General features: G+C 51.7%; 7 protein-coding genes across 7 annotated transcripts; 3 read left to right on the top strand and 4 right to left on the bottom strand.

Annotated features, from left to right (window-relative positions):
- Nucleotides 1–293: 293 nt before the first annotated feature.
- On the bottom strand, nt 294–2,113 carry AA0111_g2002 (hypothetical protein; the record flags this gene model as incomplete). Its single annotated transcript, XM_028647726.1, has 4 exons — nt 294–314; nt 368–1,831; nt 1,886–2,035; nt 2,099–2,113. The coding sequence occupies 4 exons, from the start codon at nt 2,111–2,113 to the stop codon at nt 294–296; spliced, it is 1,650 nt and encodes a 549-aa protein (XP_028510616.1).
- A 956-nt stretch (nt 2,114–3,069) lies between these two features.
- On the bottom strand, nt 3,070–4,035 carry AA0111_g2001 (hypothetical protein; the record flags this gene model as incomplete). The annotated part of the gene is made up of 5 exons (XM_028647725.1): nt 3,070–3,149; nt 3,230–3,293; nt 3,343–3,704; nt 3,762–3,896; nt 3,942–4,035. 5 exons carry the CDS (start codon nt 4,033–4,035, stop codon nt 3,070–3,072), a joined length of 735 nt encoding a protein of 244 aa, XP_028510615.1.
- A 346-nt stretch (nt 4,036–4,381) lies between these two features.
- Nucleotides 4,382–5,028, top strand: AA0111_g2000 (hypothetical protein; the record flags this gene model as incomplete). The annotated part of the gene is made up of 2 exons (XM_028647724.1): nt 4,382–4,402; nt 4,525–5,028. The coding sequence occupies 2 exons, from the start codon at nt 4,382–4,384 to the stop codon at nt 5,026–5,028; spliced, it is 525 nt and encodes a 174-aa protein (XP_028510614.1).
- Nucleotides 5,029–5,492: 464 nt separating this feature from the next.
- Nucleotides 5,493–6,497, bottom strand: AA0111_g1999 (Uricase; the record flags this gene model as incomplete). Its single annotated transcript, XM_028647720.1, has 3 exons — nt 5,493–5,617; nt 5,670–6,310; nt 6,361–6,497. The coding sequence occupies 3 exons, from the start codon at nt 6,495–6,497 to the stop codon at nt 5,493–5,495; spliced, it is 903 nt and encodes a 300-aa protein (XP_028510812.1).
- An 801-nt stretch (nt 6,498–7,298) lies between these two features.
- On the top strand, nt 7,299–11,344 carry AA0111_g1998 (Target of rapamycin complex 2 subunit ste20; the record flags this gene model as incomplete). Its single annotated transcript, XM_028647719.1, has 3 exons — nt 7,299–10,826; nt 10,879–11,042; nt 11,098–11,344. The coding sequence occupies 3 exons, from the start codon at nt 7,299–7,301 to the stop codon at nt 11,342–11,344; spliced, it is 3,939 nt and encodes a 1,312-aa protein (XP_028510813.1).
- Nucleotides 11,345–13,275: 1,931 nt separating this feature from the next.
- Nucleotides 13,276–14,628, top strand: AA0111_g1997 (hypothetical protein; the record flags this gene model as incomplete). Its single annotated transcript, XM_028647718.1, has 1 exon — nt 13,276–14,628. One exon carries the CDS (start codon nt 13,276–13,278, stop codon nt 14,626–14,628), a length of 1,353 nt encoding a protein of 450 aa, XP_028510804.1.
- A 1,766-nt stretch (nt 14,629–16,394) lies between these two features.
- AA0111_g1996 (hypothetical protein) lies at nt 16,395–16,625 on the bottom strand (the record flags this gene model as incomplete). Its single annotated transcript, XM_028647717.1, has 1 exon — nt 16,395–16,625. The coding sequence occupies one exon, from the start codon at nt 16,623–16,625 to the stop codon at nt 16,395–16,397; it is 231 nt and encodes a 76-aa protein (XP_028510805.1).
- Between the last annotated feature and the right edge of the window lie 1,068 nt (nt 16,626–17,693).

The raw sequence follows: 17,693 nt of genomic DNA, 5'->3' as shown, positions 1-17,693 counted from the left end.
ATCACATAGCTAAGAAAACAACTATTTGTGGTAGCTATTCATTCATAAGATTCGATTACGCTATCTGTACATGCAAAGCCGACTCTGAATAGCGGATCAACAGTCCGGCTGTGAAAGAGAGTGTACAAGGGTTTGTGCATGCCCACAAAAACCAGCAATTATGCTCGCTACAATTACAGCAAAATTGGGCGCTATCAAATCAAAGACGCCGGAGCAACTGATAGGCGTCCGAAGAGGTAATAAGGAAATGTTATGTCGTTCGTAAATATGCGTGATGCTGGGGTATCTCTAGTCTATACTTCTCTAACCCAAACCTGGTAAAATAGTCAGTGTATGGTCTTAAAGCTGTTTGTCTTACGAAACTTACCTCCATCTTCGCCATATCGCTGCCTTCCTTTCTAGCAACGCTCTTGGCCGTCTGAATGGCCATGTCAAGATCATCTTGGTCGGCCATGGTGATCATGTCGCCATCATCTTTAAACTCCACCTTGAATTTATTTCGCACACCAAACTTCTCGCGAATCTGTTGCCAGAACTCGGTAATCAGTTGATCCGAGTTGATGAAAACATAACGCGTGTCACTAGAGTGAACCTTGACTCTGATCTTACTACCTGCACCGCGGTTGCTACCACCCGATCTGGTGGAGCGAGCGGGTGATCGTCTCCTAGATTTCGAGCGGGACATCATCTCAAACTCAGCATCATCAAGATCACTACCGTCGTAGTCGTCCTCGTCCTCTTCCTCGATGTAAGCTGGCCGCCTGCTCTGTTTTGAGCGAGTATATGCGCCACGACTGGAACGGGAAGGCGGGTATGAGTCGTTGTCATAGTAGTCGTCGATGATATCATCGTCAGACCCACGACGTCGTGGCCTGTAGTCACGATCTCGCTGGTCTCGCTGGTCTCGCTGGTCCCGTTGGTCCCGTTGGTCTCGCGGATCGCGTTGTGCTCGGTCTCGTGTTGACTCTGAGCGGCTTGGTGGTGGTCGCTCAGAGGCGGAGCGCTGCGTTGGCTGACGGCGAGGGGGCTCGTTGCTGCTTTGCTGGTCGAAAGCAGCTCGTCCGAGGTTCAGAGGCTGGGGCTTAGGACCGCCACCTCGTACGGACTGTGCGCGGCTCATCGGGGCATCGGCAGCAGGTCTTCGCTCTCCACCAGATCGCCTGTCACCAGACCTCCTGTCTGCCTCTGGTGGCGGTGTAGGTGGAAACATATTACGGTTCATCGGCGGCTCTGACTGCTGGCGGGCTCTGCTCTGAAGCTCTGGTTTGACTAGGTTGGTCGCGGCGTAGGAGATCTTGTCTTCAGTCCTATCGTCTTTTGCAGCTTGTCCTCCCTTCTTGATCTCGGCACCGGCGAAGCCAGTGAAGGCATTAGCCCGGTCTGACGCAGCGACAAGACGGGCCTTTCCGAGATAGTCTTTTGTCTTCAAGTTCTTTACCTTCGCTTCGTTGGGACGGTAGACGATACCGACGGGGATGGAGAAGACGGTGTAGCCCTCAGCTTCCTCGCGAATGGCCTCGTCAATGACATCGTGGTCAGGCACCACCTTCTCTTTGGCTGCGAAGGACAGATCCTGTAGACCTGCGTCTCTTTGCTGGAGGTAGATGTAGCAGAGACCGCGGTTGAAAAGCACTTCGCAGGAGTATAGCTTGAATTTCAGGCCCAATTGCTCGTAGTCAATGTTGTTGTTTCCGCGCAAGTAGAGGAGGGTATCGTTGAAGTTGGCGAGGGCTTCCTCAAAATCGCCCATGAGGAAGTTTGAGACGCCCTGTTGGAAGTATGCGACGGCGAGGTATTGGTCCAGACGCACAGCGCGCTGGTAACAATCTACCTGTAGAGCTATCAGCACGTGCTCGTGGCATTGGAGCCATTATCCTTGACTCACCGCCTTCTCATGCTCGCCGAGAGTGGCGTGGATTACGCCGCAGTTGAACAGAATCTTGGACGTGTCGGAGATCTGGTCAAAGACCTTCAATGCGACGTCAAACTCGTTGTTGTCGTAGCTGGCGAGGGCTGCCACCCAGGTTTCGATTTCCTACCCCGCCTATCAGCAATTGGACTCGGAAGGAACAAACAGACGCAGGAAGAAGGAACGCACCTGCTTCAGAGACATGACGAGTGATCTTCACTTGTTACCCGGCAGTATGGTGTCGTCAAGCCTCAATCTACGGCCTCTCCTAGCACTCCACCGTGGGACGAGGGGTCGCGTTCCTTGTCAAACGCAAACTGCCCAAAGTGCTCGTCTCAATTCCGCCAGATTATAGAGTAGCCGCCGGGGCTTGTGGGTGTGCGCGACGTGGTGAATTATGGTGCGGTAGAGGCGGTGGGTGCTGGCTATTATGGTCGTCGAGGTACACAAGTACCTGGTGTGTTGCGCGGGGAAGTAAACGATCGTACAGGTGTGGGAATTAAGGCACAGTTGGGAAGCCGTTCGAGAGAGGGAAGGAGGTTTCGAGGGCGGCACTCGGAAGAGACAGGGACACGGTGGGAATTTGGCGGGCGGTTGCAGGAGGGCTACTGGTGGGGAGACCAAATCTGAGGTCCAGCGCGTTTGAGAGACAAGCCTTGGCCGACACGGCGACCGCCACGCTGATTGGACCCCTGCACCGTGAAGCCCGAGAGCCACAGCGCTACGCGCCAGTCCAAGACGCCGCAACCCAGCCCATTGCAGCATGACACCACCGCCTCTCGATGCCCTGAGAGCCTAACCATCCTCTCCAGTGCTTCCGAAAGGACCGGAGCCTGGCTTGGTGACGCCGACTGCCAGCAGCGAATATCCGACTGCTGGCCCCCTTACGATCATCGAGTGATGGCGTTTGAGGTCTGTAACATGAAAAAGCTCCGACTGAGACAGCCACGTGACGATTCGTCCGCGCAGCCACTCACCCCATCGCCGCGCTTTTCTCAGGCATGAACGCATGACTATGCCAGGCCTCGCAAAGTCCGTGTTCGCGCAGTCCTAGTTTCGGCCTAGATTTCAAGGTGCATGCATTATCTCTCCTCACCAAACCAACACGGCATTTCGACGGCACTTGTGGACTTCTTGGTCTATCTTGGTCTGTCTTGAGCTCATAGCATCCCACGGTCGCGCTGCTCCTCTCTCTCCTGCCAGACCGTCTTTCCGGAACACGAACATACCGTCTTGTCGTCTGAACAGCCATTAGCATACACCCATCTAGAACACACGAGCCGCCAGAAGCAGAACACGTGGGGTACCAAGAGCACTCACTGTCCCAAACACCAGCGCTACGTGCAATGACACCCACTAGCGTATCCGGGTCGTTCTTATCAAACTGTCCAAGGTCAGATCAGATCTCGGATCAATTGGCAGGTTTCGCATACCTTGCCGTCTTGCTCCTTTGCAACTACGATGCTGCGTCCGATCATCTCCCAGATGTGGATGGGCTTGTCCAGGAACACAGATCCGACTCCACCCTTCCCTACCTGAACGGTTCCAAAGACGCCTCGACACGGCTTGCCCTCCTGTTTGGCTTTGTGATGTTCCCAGATGGCGCCGGTAGATTCAGGTCCGTCGGATATGTTGCCAGATTCGCGGATAGTTGCATGGTATGTTCCAGGCGACAATCCTCGTATACTCAGGTCAATGATGGTCATACTTGGAGCCACTTCCACCATGCGCACAAGCCCTCGAACCTTGTTCTCTACATGCGGTGCATGCGATTCTAGAATGCAAACTGCGGCGCCTACTCTCATGTTAGAATCATAACACATCCAAACTCCTACATTCAGATGGAGCATACTGTCTGATCTTCCAGATCCTCTTAGAATTGCATCACGACCAGTAGCTTGAATAGCTTCAACGATTGCCGATGGTGCTGCTGTACCCTCGATAGATACCAGTTGATCTTTGAGGTTGGCAGTGACTTTGTTGATACCTATCTTGTTAGAAGCTGAATGACGTGCGTGGGGATCGCTCGTACCACCCAACTGCTGCAGAGAACCTTCAATGTCGTTGATGCATGACTGGCAGGTCATCGGCACCGCGAAGATGGTTTCAAACGACGGAACAGTCATCTTGAAAGGTGTAAAGTTAGCTGTAATCCTGCTTAAAGCTTTGTGCTATTGGTAGAAAGATCAAGTCGTTGGCATGCGACTTTGCCGTCTGTCGCTTTGAAATCCAGGCCCGAATCCCCGCCGAACATCCACGGACGGATCTGGCATCGGAGCTTATCTTATCGATCAATCACGTGAGGTTGGAAATGTTGGACAGCGGGCTTGGCATCAACCTTCACTGCACTGCGACCAGTCCACCAATAGCGCTTGCAGCTTCGCCTCCCTCGTTGTCGGGGAATTTCAGACTCCATACCTTCTCATAGCTTAACTAGGGTCTGCCTTCAGGGCATTGACTTCGCAGCCCGACATGTCGCAAGTGATTGGAAAGGTGTGTATTCCATCGGACCTCCGCACCCCAATATCTCTATGATCGCTGCCACTATCTCTCTGGTGTCATGTTCTACTATCTCTCTCTCTCTCTCTACTTCCAAAGCTAAAATCGTTGCATAGACCCGCCTGGCATACGCTCGCTCATGGCACCACCTCGACATCGGTTCCGACCCACGCGCGCTTGGCCGCGTCGCCTCTGCCATAGCTCTGACCCTTATGGGAAAGCACAAGCCCATCTTCGACCCCTCTACCGACTGTGGTGACTACGTCGTGGCTACGAACTGTTCTCAGTTACACACCACCGGCAAGAAGCGCTTCCAGAAACTCTACCGCACGCACACGACCCGCCCCGGCTCCCTCAAAGAACTCTCCATGGACAGGATGATGGCCAAGTGGGGAGGTGGAGAAGTGTTGAGAAAGGCCGTTAGCGGCATGTTGCCCAAGAACAGGTTACGGAAGGATAGGCTGGCGAGGTTGAAGACCTTTGAGGGAAGAGCGCATCCTTACAAAGAGAACATTCTGCAAGTGGGGAATGGTGGTGGGCAGAGCATAACGGAGCATGGAGATGTTAAGAAGACATTCGCGGAAGCGAAAACACAGGCTCCCGAGGCGCCAGTATCATGACGAGGGGGTGGGCACAAAGAGGAAGAGAAGATATACCAAGAATCGAGTTTGTATAAGACATGTAAATCTAAATTGCAGGGCTTGAGCCAAGTTTTGGTTTGGTTGCTTCGTGAACTTGGTTTATTATTCCACATCTTGCTGTTGGCAATCTTAAACGATTCCATGGTTCGTCGAACTGTGAGTAGGCATGAGATGAGTTATGTTTAATGCATTTAGGGTTTACCAGATAGATTGATCATGCATCTTCACGTCACATGCATAGGGTGTAAAGGAAGATAGCGAGCCAAAAGTTGAATTGCTTCTACTCGCATGATAGGTGTTCTACTCTCACTCGCCCCCCCTGTATAAAAGGAAAATGTGGTATAATATTCTACTCTCGCTCGACAATCTTCCCCTTGAAAGTCACTGGATAACCGAAAGAAATGTACAAGAAACCAAAGTGTAACGGGAACGTGCTGCTGTATCTACAGCTTCGACTTGGTGCTCTTGCGGGTGACGGTGCACTGAATGAGGCCGTTGGGGTCTGATTGAGGAGCGAAGACAGTAGCATCCTTGCCGGTGTTCTTGATGCCCTTGTGCCATGAGAGGTCTGCCATTGTGTTAGTAATCTGATGTGAGAGATCAAACTTGACGCAACTTACCAACTTCGAAGTAGTGCTTGTTGGGCAGCGCATAGTCCACAGCCTCGACCTGGGGAACAGCGGCTAAGATCAGGTCACACATTTTGTACATAGTCGCCTGTACACTGGCGCTGTCATCCTCGGCAAAGACCTTGAGGGTAATGTCCCTGGCCGCCTTCCATGCAGCGTTGAAGTCCACGGCCTTGGCCTCATCTAGGTTCTTGAACAACTTCCATTGCCAGCCAGCCTCAATCTCTGTGCTCAAAATACGGTCCCATGTCTCAGGCAGGCGCGTGTACTCATCGCGGTGGAAGCCATGGAATGCTGATCCTGTGCTCTTCAGCACAAGGAGCTTCTCAATCTTGGATCGGATAGAGACACCCTCATTCTCGCGAGTTACTGACTCGACTACGCGGGTCTCTTCACCGTCACGGAAGAAGGAGTGTGGGTGTGCTTTTCCGTCGATAGTCATGCGCGTCCATCGGTGCTGAACGATCTTGACGTGGGCGGCGTGAATATGAGGGTAGGTCTTGACAAAGTGGTCGCCAATGATGGCAGCAAATTGCTCGGGCGGGTCGATGGGGTTTTGCTTGGCGAGGATGTATGTTGTTTGCTTTTGCGTATCGGTCGCAACTACCACAGAGTTGTCTGCTTTAGTGTAGCTAGAAATTGTCAATATATGTCATGCTAATACCGCGGCGCGAAGGCGTACGAAGTCTCAATATCTCCCTCGAGTAGAACGCAGACTGTTTGCTCAACAACCTTGTGGATGCCGGTGTTGGGATCCTTATCGACCTTGTAGAGGCGGACATTGTCCTTGCCATAGCGGGCGTAACTAAGTTGAGACATGGCGAACGACGCTGTTGAGATTGCAACAATAGCCTAATGTACTTGAGATAAGGGCTGAAGATGTAGGTAGTTAGGTGGTCAATGGGAAGCAGAGGGTAAGTAGACGAAGTTATCAAAAAGGGCGATCAAAGCTAGATATACTTATGAAACGGCGCCTTATCTGATGGACGGCACGCGGAGGACACCGAACTGTATAGGAGCGGTTTGCGATTGAGGCACGAGCAAGCTATGGACCGCCGGCAAAGAGGCGGCGAGAACGCGTTTCGATTCGTTGACATGGCCATCGGCGAGCTCCGGTCGAGGGAAGAGGCCCTGGACAGCGGCGTAAGGCGTGCACGTGACAGCATCAGAACAGCTCCCCGCCTGAATCTGTAGTAGGCACAATGGGATTATGGGTCCTGAACTGTCGGCACATGGAGTTCGGCGCTGTGTCAGGCCATGATGTGGTGAGGTGCAAAGCCGTACCGGTACGTGCAGATGGAGAGACGCGAGCTCTGCTACCAGGGTAGGAGGGTAGGGAAATGTGCACGTCCCTTGTGCAGCAGCCGCTGCCCGCAACTCGAGATGGGCATTGCAGCGCGCCATGCAACATTCACTCACACTGTCATTACACCAGCTCCACACTCTCTAGCCCCTGCCACAGCCGCTCCTTCCCCGAACCTTAGCCACACTTCCGCTTTTGGCCAGGCACCGCAACGAGGACGACTCCACCTGTGCCCGCGAGTTGCTCATGAGGCAAGAGGGCACCGTCGAAAGACAGATATGCGATGCGGTTGGCGGGAACACGGTTAAGGCGCGCTCATGACGCCATCAGCTCGCTCCGTAAACACACAGGCCGACGCCGCCGACCAGAGCTCTCTCCTTGCGCCCACGACGAGTAGAGATGGCCGCTCAGCGTCGTCGGTCGGCATGGCCAGCTCGCGGGGCGGCCAGGCCTCGTATGCCTCGTATGCAACTGCCAACACAGGTCCTGGCAGCTTCAATACCGCTCTGATGCGGCCCTCGACGTCGCAAGACGGTCGAATACGCCCCGAATTCGACATGCATGCAATCACCGTCGGCGACAATGACGGCACAACCACTGAGCAGAGGCAGGCAGAGCTACAGGACCAGATTGAGAAGGAGACCAAGATCAAGATTGGGTCCGAGAACCTGCTCGAGGCATTGAACGCCAAGAACGCAAAAGACAGCAAGAACCAGCGGTTACAGGTCGAGGAGCAGCTTAACATATCCAACAGAAAACTAGCCCAGTTGCAGTCGGGCTTGGCTGCGGAGAAGCAGAGAGCAAAAGAAGTCAAATCACCACCAGCGGACCCACAAAGCAGACTCTCATATCTGTTTCGTCGGAACCTCTCGCGCTCGCCGTCGCGGCACATCGTCCAGAAAGAAGTAGGAGAAGAGGAAGAGACCGAGTCGCCAACATTTGTTCTGGCTGAGATATTGCAGGCTCTGGAAATTCAGGGCATGCAGCCGGAATACTATGTAGAGAGAGCCAACTCTCTGGTCCTCCTATTCAAGCGACATCCTACGCTGAAGTACGACCTGGCCTGGTCAATATTCGGATTACGAATGCAAACGATGCTTCTGAGCGATAGCCGTGAAGTTGTTGCAGCGGCGTATCGAGTTATGCGCTATTCCTTCACTGATCGCAAGTCTCTCCGAATTGTACGCGCTCTTCACACAGATCATCTTGTTATTCTGTCATTAGTAAAAGAGTCTAAAGCTAGTGTGGAGCGCGAGCAAGCACTGAAGTTTGTCCGTGCGTTCCTTGATGTCAAAGGAGGTGTTGAGGAAATCGCTCGCGCCGTGGTTCGTATCATCGTCGCAGTGGCTGAGCATGCAGAAGATCGACTGAGGAACATTGCAACGCTGACTCTAGCCGAAATCCTTGTCCGAAAGCCATCTCTCCTCGTGGCAGCCGGAGGCATGGGCGCTCTGGCTGATGCTCTGGGAGAAGGAAGCTACCACGCCGCTGAGAGTGTTGGTACTTCGTTTCTCTACCTGCTGGACACCCCTAGGAGACGTCGCTTTCTACGATCTGGGCGCGAATTGGAAGCGCCCTTTGCCATGTTCACCGATGCAAACACAACTCATGGGCATTTGCACGAAGAGAAGTTGAAGGTTAATGCCAAGGTCATTGCATCCTTGCTCCGCAGCTGGCCTGGACTGCTCACACTATCTATGAACGACTTTCTTCCCCTCCGATCCCTGCTTTGGTCCTTACAAATCCCCACTCCCCATGTTCGGAACATCATCTTGGAACTACTATTTGACCTCCTCAGGATCAAACCTCCCTCTTGGTCTTCGTCTTTCCTTGCTGGACGACGATTGACTACGTATGGTCGCGTCACAAATCTGAAGAATCAGCAGATCAAAGATGCTTCAGCTTCCAACAGCGCTGAGGATGATACCACCAAGTGGAGTCTACTAGACCATTACGTTTCCGTAGTTTTGGCGGCATTTCTGCACGCTGGGTTGATGCCAGCACTACTACAAGCTGAAGAAGATTCTTTGACATTGCCATTAAAGCGTAAGACGACATTGCTGATTGGCGAAGTTTTGAAGATGGCGAACGAGTTGCTGCCCCCATCATGGAGCGCGCAACTTCAGGTACTCCCACAGCTTCTTCATTCAGCAGCGCGGTTCGACTCCGAAGACCGCTTTGTCGCGATTGGTACCATATATCAAGTGGACAGCATCAACAGAACTCTATATCGATCCGGACCTACATCTTTGTACAATCCTAAAAGTACTGCGATGTCTGACAGTACCTCGACAACCAGACAAAGTGACCATGCGGCAAAGTTGCAAGCCGCTATGCAGGTGGATGAGGCTCAATTTCGCAATTTGATGGTCGAGACTCAAGTACTGAACACGGTCACGTTCACAAAATGGAAGTGGGATCTCATTTTGAATATCATCGAAGGTCCACTACTCAATCCTAAACGCCTAGACGAGGCTATCAAAGTAACCAAGTTCATACATCGCGTCTTAGGTTTCTATCGACCATTTAAGTATCGTTTCTCCGAGATCAAAAACACCAAACCAAACCAACGATACGTACGAGCCGGGTGCGCCTTGATGCAGAGCCTTCTACAAAACCCCGAAGGTGTCAAATACTTGGCCGAGAGTAAATTTATCCGTCAGCTTGCCGAGTGCTTATCGCATTTCGACCGAATGAGCGGTCTGACCTCTGAATCACCCATATTCCAGACGGACCGTATGAATGAGACGCTTACTGGTGGCTACTTTGCGCTCTTGGGTGCTCTAACTAAAGACGCCCGGGGTATCCATATTTTGGAAAGATGGAGAGTGATCAACATGTTCTACCATATCGTCGAGCTCAATGATCGCGACGATTTGATCCGGACTCTTCTGAGTAACATGGACTACACCTTAGACGGTCATTTACGCCTCATCATCTCCAAAGCAATGACATCATGCTCCAAGGAGATTAGAATATTCGCAACTAGGTTGTTGCGCAAATATGCAACAAAGCCCATGGGGGCGAGCAGCTCTACAAGTGTAGCGGAATGGGCCATCAGGTTGCTTGTAACGCAGCTTTACGATCCAGACGTGGAAGTCTGTGAGGTCGCAATCAAGATATTAGAAGAGGCTTGCAATCAGAAAGAGTCGCTGGAGTTTGTGGTGAAATGCCGTCCGGCTTTGGATCATTTGGGAGAGATTGGTGCTCCACTCTTACTTCGGTTCCTCTCAACTTCGGTAGGCTACCACTATCTGGACGGATTGGATTACATCACGAGGGAGATGGACGACTGGTTCTTGGGAAGGAACGATACTTACGTGGCCTTGATCGAGGCCTCGATGGCTCGCGCACTTGCGGACATACCCGAAAAACCGTCGACTCAGTTGACTTACGACGACGCGCCCGAACCAACCGATTACGGTCTTGTGCCACCACACTTCTACCGAGAGCTGACAAGAACCAAGGAAGGATGCAAGCTACTCAAGCAGAAAGGCCATTTTGACGAGTTCGCAGCGACCATTCGAGACTTCGCATCGGAGAACGACGATCCCGAAATCATACTCAAAGTCAAAGGCTGCTTGTGGGCGGTTGGCAACGTCGGCTCGATGGAACTAGGTGCGCCGTTCCTTGAGAATTCGGACGTGGTCAAGTGGGTCGTGCAGATTGCCGAGCAGTCAGAAGTCATGTCGCTCAGAGGTACAGCCTTCTACGTGTTGGGCCTGATCTCTCGAAGCCTCCATGGTCAGGAAATTCTGCTGGAATATGGTTGGGACGGCGTCGTCAACGACTCTGGTGAGGCACTAGGATTTTGCCTACCGTTAAACTTCAACAAGCTCTTTGCGGTCAGTACCAATTTTTCTTTTTCGTCTCAGTCAATGATCTAATACATTATAGATGACGCCCTGGGTTGCCCAAGCAGAAGACATGAGCTGGAATCCCAATGCCGAAATCAAGGTTGCCGTCACCGACAGAGACCCAGTAAACGCGCGGATCTTGAAGCTTGCTACTGACCTGGGTAATACGGTGCTTGCCAAGAAGGCAGCAAATGACCTACAGGCGTAAGTAGTCCCCTAATCGAGAGCTGAAAGTCACGAGCTAATGCATGCGGCTTAGAATCAAAGCTAGGAAGGCACCTGGGTTTAGTAAGCCTGCAATCTTCCACAAGGTAATGCAGATACTAGAAGCACATCACTTCCGCCTCCCAGCATGCCGGTTCATGCTAGACCTGTTTGACAAACGGGTCCTCGAGCAGATTGTGCTAGAGGAAGAAGATGACCAGGAAGATGAATCGAACAGTGAGTCAGAGGTCGGCTCGGACGTAGACCAGGCCGCGACAACCAGTGCACTCAGGACATCGTGAACTGGTGTTCGCGAAAACGAATCCGAAGTTTCGGAAATGGGCGTTGAGGAGCGTTATGTACAGGGATGTCAATGTACGATAGTCATGTTCTATGTTGGTGGAGCCGAACGAAAGCGTGCATGGAGAGTTTCCTTTTGCATATGGAGTTCCCTGGTACGCTTTGGGGGGCTTGCCGGGAAAGCATGTCCACTAGTCTAGTGCTACATCCGGTCACGTTTGGCGAAACTGGCACGGCAGCCAGGGACAGGAGCATCAAGTGATATTGAATTGAAAAAAATTCTCAAAGCATGAAAAGTGGCTTTTTGGAGCCGCGGTCTCCAGAGCCGCGAATGCGCGGCGTTGTGGCTTGCAGAATGAGTGAGACACAAGACACAAGCCCCACCCTGTACGGCGGTGGATAAGATGCGAATGCAAGTCGTCACGACAATCGGACCCTTAGGGGGATGTACAGGGTCTTCGTTCGGCAGCGGCTAGTCGTTTCCGGCGCAAGTGTGTACACATGGGAAATCATGGGATTGACGTTTGGCAGCCCTGGGTCAGACGCGGGTTCAAGCGGGTCCGGGCTCTGATTGGTTGCGTAGTGCTTTGATTCTCAATGTATGACGATTTGACCTCATTCTCTCGCTTCTTGTACATGTATACCGCCGAACACTAAGGTCTCACAGCACATAGCAGATAGGTTGACACGACACACTCGTGCGTGGGGCTCGCGCGGCTGCGATGCGGATAAGAACAGAGAGATGGGCTTGGCAGACGTGTTGCTGCTCGACTTGGGGAATGTTGGAATTAGCAGAAATCGATGATCACCACTCTGACCTTTGCTCCCCGGAAACGCGGCGCAATCAATGGACCGCGGCAGTCGTCCCAGTCCTCGGGATACCGGTTCGAGGCGCATCTGGTGTGGGAACAAGCAAGGTTTGAGTCGTCTTTTACTGTTGGAGGTCGTCTGCGGGTGGACCGTGCCAATTTTTTATATCAAGCTGGCACAGGATTGGCTTAGCCTGGCGAGCCGATGACGGGCTTTTCTCTCGATCCGAGTACCCCAGAGCTGACGCAGCAATCGAGGGCAGCCTCCCATGACTGATACGGGGCGCACAGCAACATCGCCGATCTTTAACTATCCGTCCAGCATGGATGACCACTTCAAGTTGTTCTCTCTTGAACATGGTCCTTGTTCGCTCTGCGCTCTACTCCTAGACTCCACCACCTCTCGCCATTCCGCGAGCTCTTGTGTTGCCACCCCGCGTGCTTGTATATATCCCGACCTTGTATGCCCAAGATAATATCATCCCTCTTCGGCAGTCTCCGTCGTCACCCGTCCCTGCATCAGCACGCGCGTTGCTGATCCGCCCTCGTCCCAGCTTCCGGAAGAATCGAGCGTTCCGTGAAGACGTTTTAGCACATTCTTGCCTATTGTGAAGGTTTAACTATCTTCGACATACACAATCTCGCTGCCCGACTCGACTCCCGCCTTCCTTCCTTGTCCTGCCCTACACACCTGCAGTACACACCCACTCCACGACCAACCAAACCCACAACCCGACCCCACCGACGGGCCTGCGACTGTATATGGCTGCCGGAGCCATTGTACAACATAGCGAATCTACATGAATCGTCAACGGACAAAAGGGTGCTCCATCGTAGAAAGCGTTGAGCATTCCTTTGAGCCTCAGTTTCCTGCACAGGCCTTCATGTGCGACGATGAGCGCTCGGCAGAGGCTTCGGAGGCGGTAGCCTTGGACGCCCACTGTGACACCCGACAGATGGTCCGTCTAGTCCAGTGTCCACGATGCTCGAAACCTCTGAGTGCCCCAGTCACCCTGCCTTGCGGTCATACCGTCTGTCGCGGCTGTCTGCCTCCTCCACAACCTCGTACCAACATATCATATCCAAACACACCAGATCGCCTCATGGGTATTTCGTGTCCCCTGATGGGCTGCGGGGCCGAGCACGCTTCTGCTGAGTGCTCTGTCGACGTGACGTTGACCAAGTTGATGGACCTCATAAAGGCTGAGATAATTGAGCACAGGCCATCTGCGGAAAATACTCCGACACTCCTCGTCGAGGTACCCCAGCATGAAGATTCCCCTTTGGATGAGAAAGAGAAGGAAAAGCTTAGCTATCATGGAAATCAAGAGGAACTGCATGGAGGACGCCTCGTGTCCACGTTTACCATGGCTGAAATGGGCAAACTTCGGTACTCTTCCGAAGTCCACTACCAGTCACTATCGGCAAGCGGGGACAATTACGAGCATCTTGACATCACGCTCCTGGAACGCTTACGCGACGTAACCCACAAGGAGTTAGACTGCCTTGTCTGTTACAACCTGATGCTGGACCCAACAACAACATCGTGTGGTCATACATTTTGCCGTCGTTGCCTCGCTCGCGTTATGGACCACAGCAGCATTTGCCCTTTCTGTCGAAGAGGCCTGCATGTTCCTGCCTCACTACAGAACCAATCTAGCAACGTCATACTCAACTCTTTGTTGAATGGACTTTGCCCGGATCTGGTGAGTGCTCGTGTTGATGCTCTCAAGGCGGAAGAGCAGGCGGGAGACAACGTGTTGAACGTTCCGCTCTTCATCTGTACACTGTCGCTGCCCTCTATGCCGACATTCCTTCATGTCTTTGAGCCTCGCTATCGATTGATGATGCGGCGCGTCATCGAAGGTAGCAGACAATTCGGCATGGTTATGTACAATCGCACACACGCACCCCAAGGCGATCTTGGCTCGACTCCGTTCCTGGAGTATGGAACACTACTTGAGATTGTCAATTACGAGTTACTACGCGATGGGCGTAGCTTCATTGAAACACGTGGTATAGGACGATTCAAGGTGAGGGCTCATGGCCTACTTGACGGGTACAACGTCAGCCGCATTGAGCGTGTTGAAGATGTTTCTCTCGCTGAGGAAGCTATTCTGGAGCAGCGTGAGACCACTATGGCACGGGATTACGCAGAAGCATTCTTCCGCGACCATCCTCAAACCCAACTCCCTACGGAAGTCGCAATCGAGACATTATCCACGCAACAGCTACTTGATAGCTGCACAGCATTTGTACGAGAAATGAGAGAAGCCAGTGCGCCCTGGCTTCGCGAACGGATCATCCAAGTCTATGGCGAGCCACCCGAGGACCCCGCAATCTTCCCATATTGGTTTGCATCTGTAGTACCAATCGTAGAAGAGGAAAAATACGTGTTGTTACAGACTGAACGGGTCCGCGAGCGCCTCAAGATTGTGTACTCGTGGATTGGAAGGATCCGCGGACAACGATGGTAAGCACTCACCTTCTTTATTGTTTACATCCTGCATCTACACCACATCGGATCCCGGCCCAAGAACTCAGGCGCATGCATGCCTCTTACGCGACACGAGCATAACGGTGATCATTCTTTTGTCGTGCAGCATGGTCGCTGCAACTAGAGGTACTTCATCCCTTGTGCGCTGATCATTATGACGAAAGTGACATGCATAAGCTGCCTGAAGCTTACATGTCTAACCACAAGAGATGTATCCGACGTGTTTGATTTCGTGGCACTAGCTGACAATACATTGACAGGTCCTCGGGCAATGCATGCAGCATCTTATGACTCCTGATTGCTCTCATTACCATCGGAATCGCGCTCCTATCTACGCCTCCACCTCAACCTACCATCCATTCTCGATAAGAGAATGAGCAGCTTACATCACAATAAGCTTACAACTTCTCAAGATCACCAGATACCCTTCTCTCATGGCCACAATTTGATACCAAACTCAACCTCTCATGTCTCTTCAGGCATTAGGAGAGGCTTTTCCTTTTATGTATTGCATTAATTTACGTCACGAAGATTCCATTTGTTACCGTATGTCCTTTCGCTTCTTCAACGATTACCCCCTTTCAGGAGGACCCGGAGCTTGCCGTGGTCCATGTTCAAATGACTTTTTTAGACCCGGGTGCTAGCCTGGGAAAACTTTTTTCTGGACGGTTTTCGAAAAAGGTTTTGGCATATTGCGACGAAGGGTGGGAGTAACTTTGCATCTGATAGGCGTTTCTTTGGTCTTGTTGCATTTAGCGGGGCTGCTCCAGTTAGAGATTGGCAGAAGGTGGCTTTGTAAATACTAGAGTACTTGTGAATGGGTGATGCGTATATCCATCTTGTGCACTAGAATTCACCTCACCGTAGTCCGCGAAGAAGAAGGTGCGATGTGATACCCGCAATGTACGCATTACCTAGGCGTAACTACGTCAAGCGTCATGACATTGCAATCTTACTATGTCTTCATCTTTCTAGCTGCGAAGACGACCTTTAGGGGCATCAAACATCTTACGACCAAATGAAAAGTTACATCCCTACTAAATAGACCTTAGAAGTATACACTATTGATTTCTGTCTAAACTGTTATAGAGAACTTTCCGTATACCTTTAAGGTTGATCTTTCTAAGGCTAACATAGACTTTAGTGATAAAGTTTTCAACGCTCAATACACAATTCTTTTCTTGTTTCATCTGAAGCTACAAAGGCAACAAGTTCAAAAAATTAATTAAAAAGGTGCACAACGATCTACTAAGACAGCAGAAACACCTCTGTATTTATTGTGTATACGACCATCATCAAGCTAGCCCCTAGAGTGAGTGCTTCTGTAGCCGTCGCCTCTGATCTTGTTAGAACACAGTCTGATGGTGGTTAACTATATCAAACAAGAACGCCTCAGTTCTCGTCGCAACCTTTCCTTCTTGCTATCTACGTGCAGCATCTTCCTAGCTGTTGGTAGACTCATGAGCCTAGTTTCTTTCTCCTGTATACGAAAACGTTCCCGGACTGCATGCGTCCTCTGGGTGTCTGGTGGCGTGGTACTCCCGTATATCCTTCAGGGTGGAAGAACACGATATCGATGCGTCCAAGAACCACGAGAGGGTCTTCCAGAGAACCTATAGGCCTGAAGAGGTAGTCCCGCCCCATGTCCAGTCCAATCTTGGCGGTCTCTAGTAGCATTATTGTGAGCTCATCTTCCACTGCTTCCAGCCATAATGAATCATAGCATTGTTTGTTGTCCACCAGGTGTTAGGTGACTTCGGAGTTGCTGGTACGTGCAAAGGTGGCGCTGATTTGACATATTCTTAAAATGGATTCCATGAGCAGCGCAATTGCTGGGGACGATGACGATAGAACGGGAAGAATGCGAACGATTTTATCGAGTACTTGCTGCGGTTTGAGGTATATGAAGAACAGCTGTTTGTCCTCATCGTAGTCAATGCCGTCGTCGATGCCGTTGACGCTGTCATCAGTTCGCATTTTGCATGTCTGGTGGGCGAGGGTCGCGGATTTGACGAGCCCTTCCTCTTCTTACCGAGATGGGCTGCTAATTGGGCTGGTGAGATGCTGGCTGGAGAAAGAGAACGGAAAAGAGGATGGTTGTTCATTCTGTCCCTGCTCAGAAAGGTGAAGTGGCAATCTACATATTCGTAGAGCGGGTTGGCCGTCAGGGCGAGGTTTGGCACACGTGCCTTCTGACGATGCTGCAGCACATCGCCTTCGCCGGGGAAGATCTTCTTACACACTGGGCAGTCGACTGTAATCGTTATGTCCGTGTGATGAGTGAGCTTGTGGTTCTTGAGGGCGCCCACTAAGGAGAAAGTCCTCTCGCATACTGAGCATTTAACTTTTGGCTCTGGGGCACGGTTGTGCGTCTTTTCGTGGCGCATCAACCCATGTTTATCCTTGCAGACCCTACCACAGACAGAGCAAGTGTGTATGGGCTTATTAGCCCTATGTTCAGTGCTTCGATGATCTTGCATTATCTTTTTGGTAGCATAGCTCTTGCTACGAACAGTACACTTGACTCTAAGGTCTTTCGCTGGAGAGTCGCTGTCCGAGTTGGCGTCCATGATATCTTCGGCGGCGTCCATAATGTCCTTGGTGGTTTCCGGATGGCTGAAATACTCGATCGCAACGTGAAGTTGATGTGAAGAGCCTGCTTGGTAAGGCTGGTAAAGAGCAACCTTATGCAACAGTGTTGGAGCAAGACCGAAGAGAGTAACTGGATGCCGCTGGCAGAGAACGACTTGGTGTAGCGGTATTGAGGTATGAGCGAAGAGCAAATAACGAAGACGGTCACCTCAACGCATATGAGGATCTGGGCAAGAGCGAAGTCTGGGCAAGAACGAAGTCTGGGCAAGAACGAAGTCTGGGCAAGAACGAAGTCTGAGAAAGCGCAAGGTCCAGACCTCGCTCTTTCCAGGCTCGATAGGCTGTCAACACCAGGAGGTGAGAGCGAGGTCTAGATATGGTGAGTCGTCGAGGTGAGAGCGACAACGACTGCGTGAAGGACCTGCGCATATGTCATGTGAAGGATTCGAGAAC

The sequence above is a fragment of the Alternaria arborescens genome (genome assembly GCF_004154835.1).
Source record: "Alternaria arborescens strain FERA 675 chromosome Unknown contig_3, whole genome shotgun sequence".
In the NCBI taxonomy this organism is placed as follows: domain Eukaryota; kingdom Fungi; phylum Ascomycota; class Dothideomycetes; order Pleosporales; family Pleosporaceae; genus Alternaria; species Alternaria arborescens.
The sequence above is the reverse complement of the archived record's forward strand: the minus strand, read 5'-3'. Positions and strand labels throughout refer to the sequence as shown.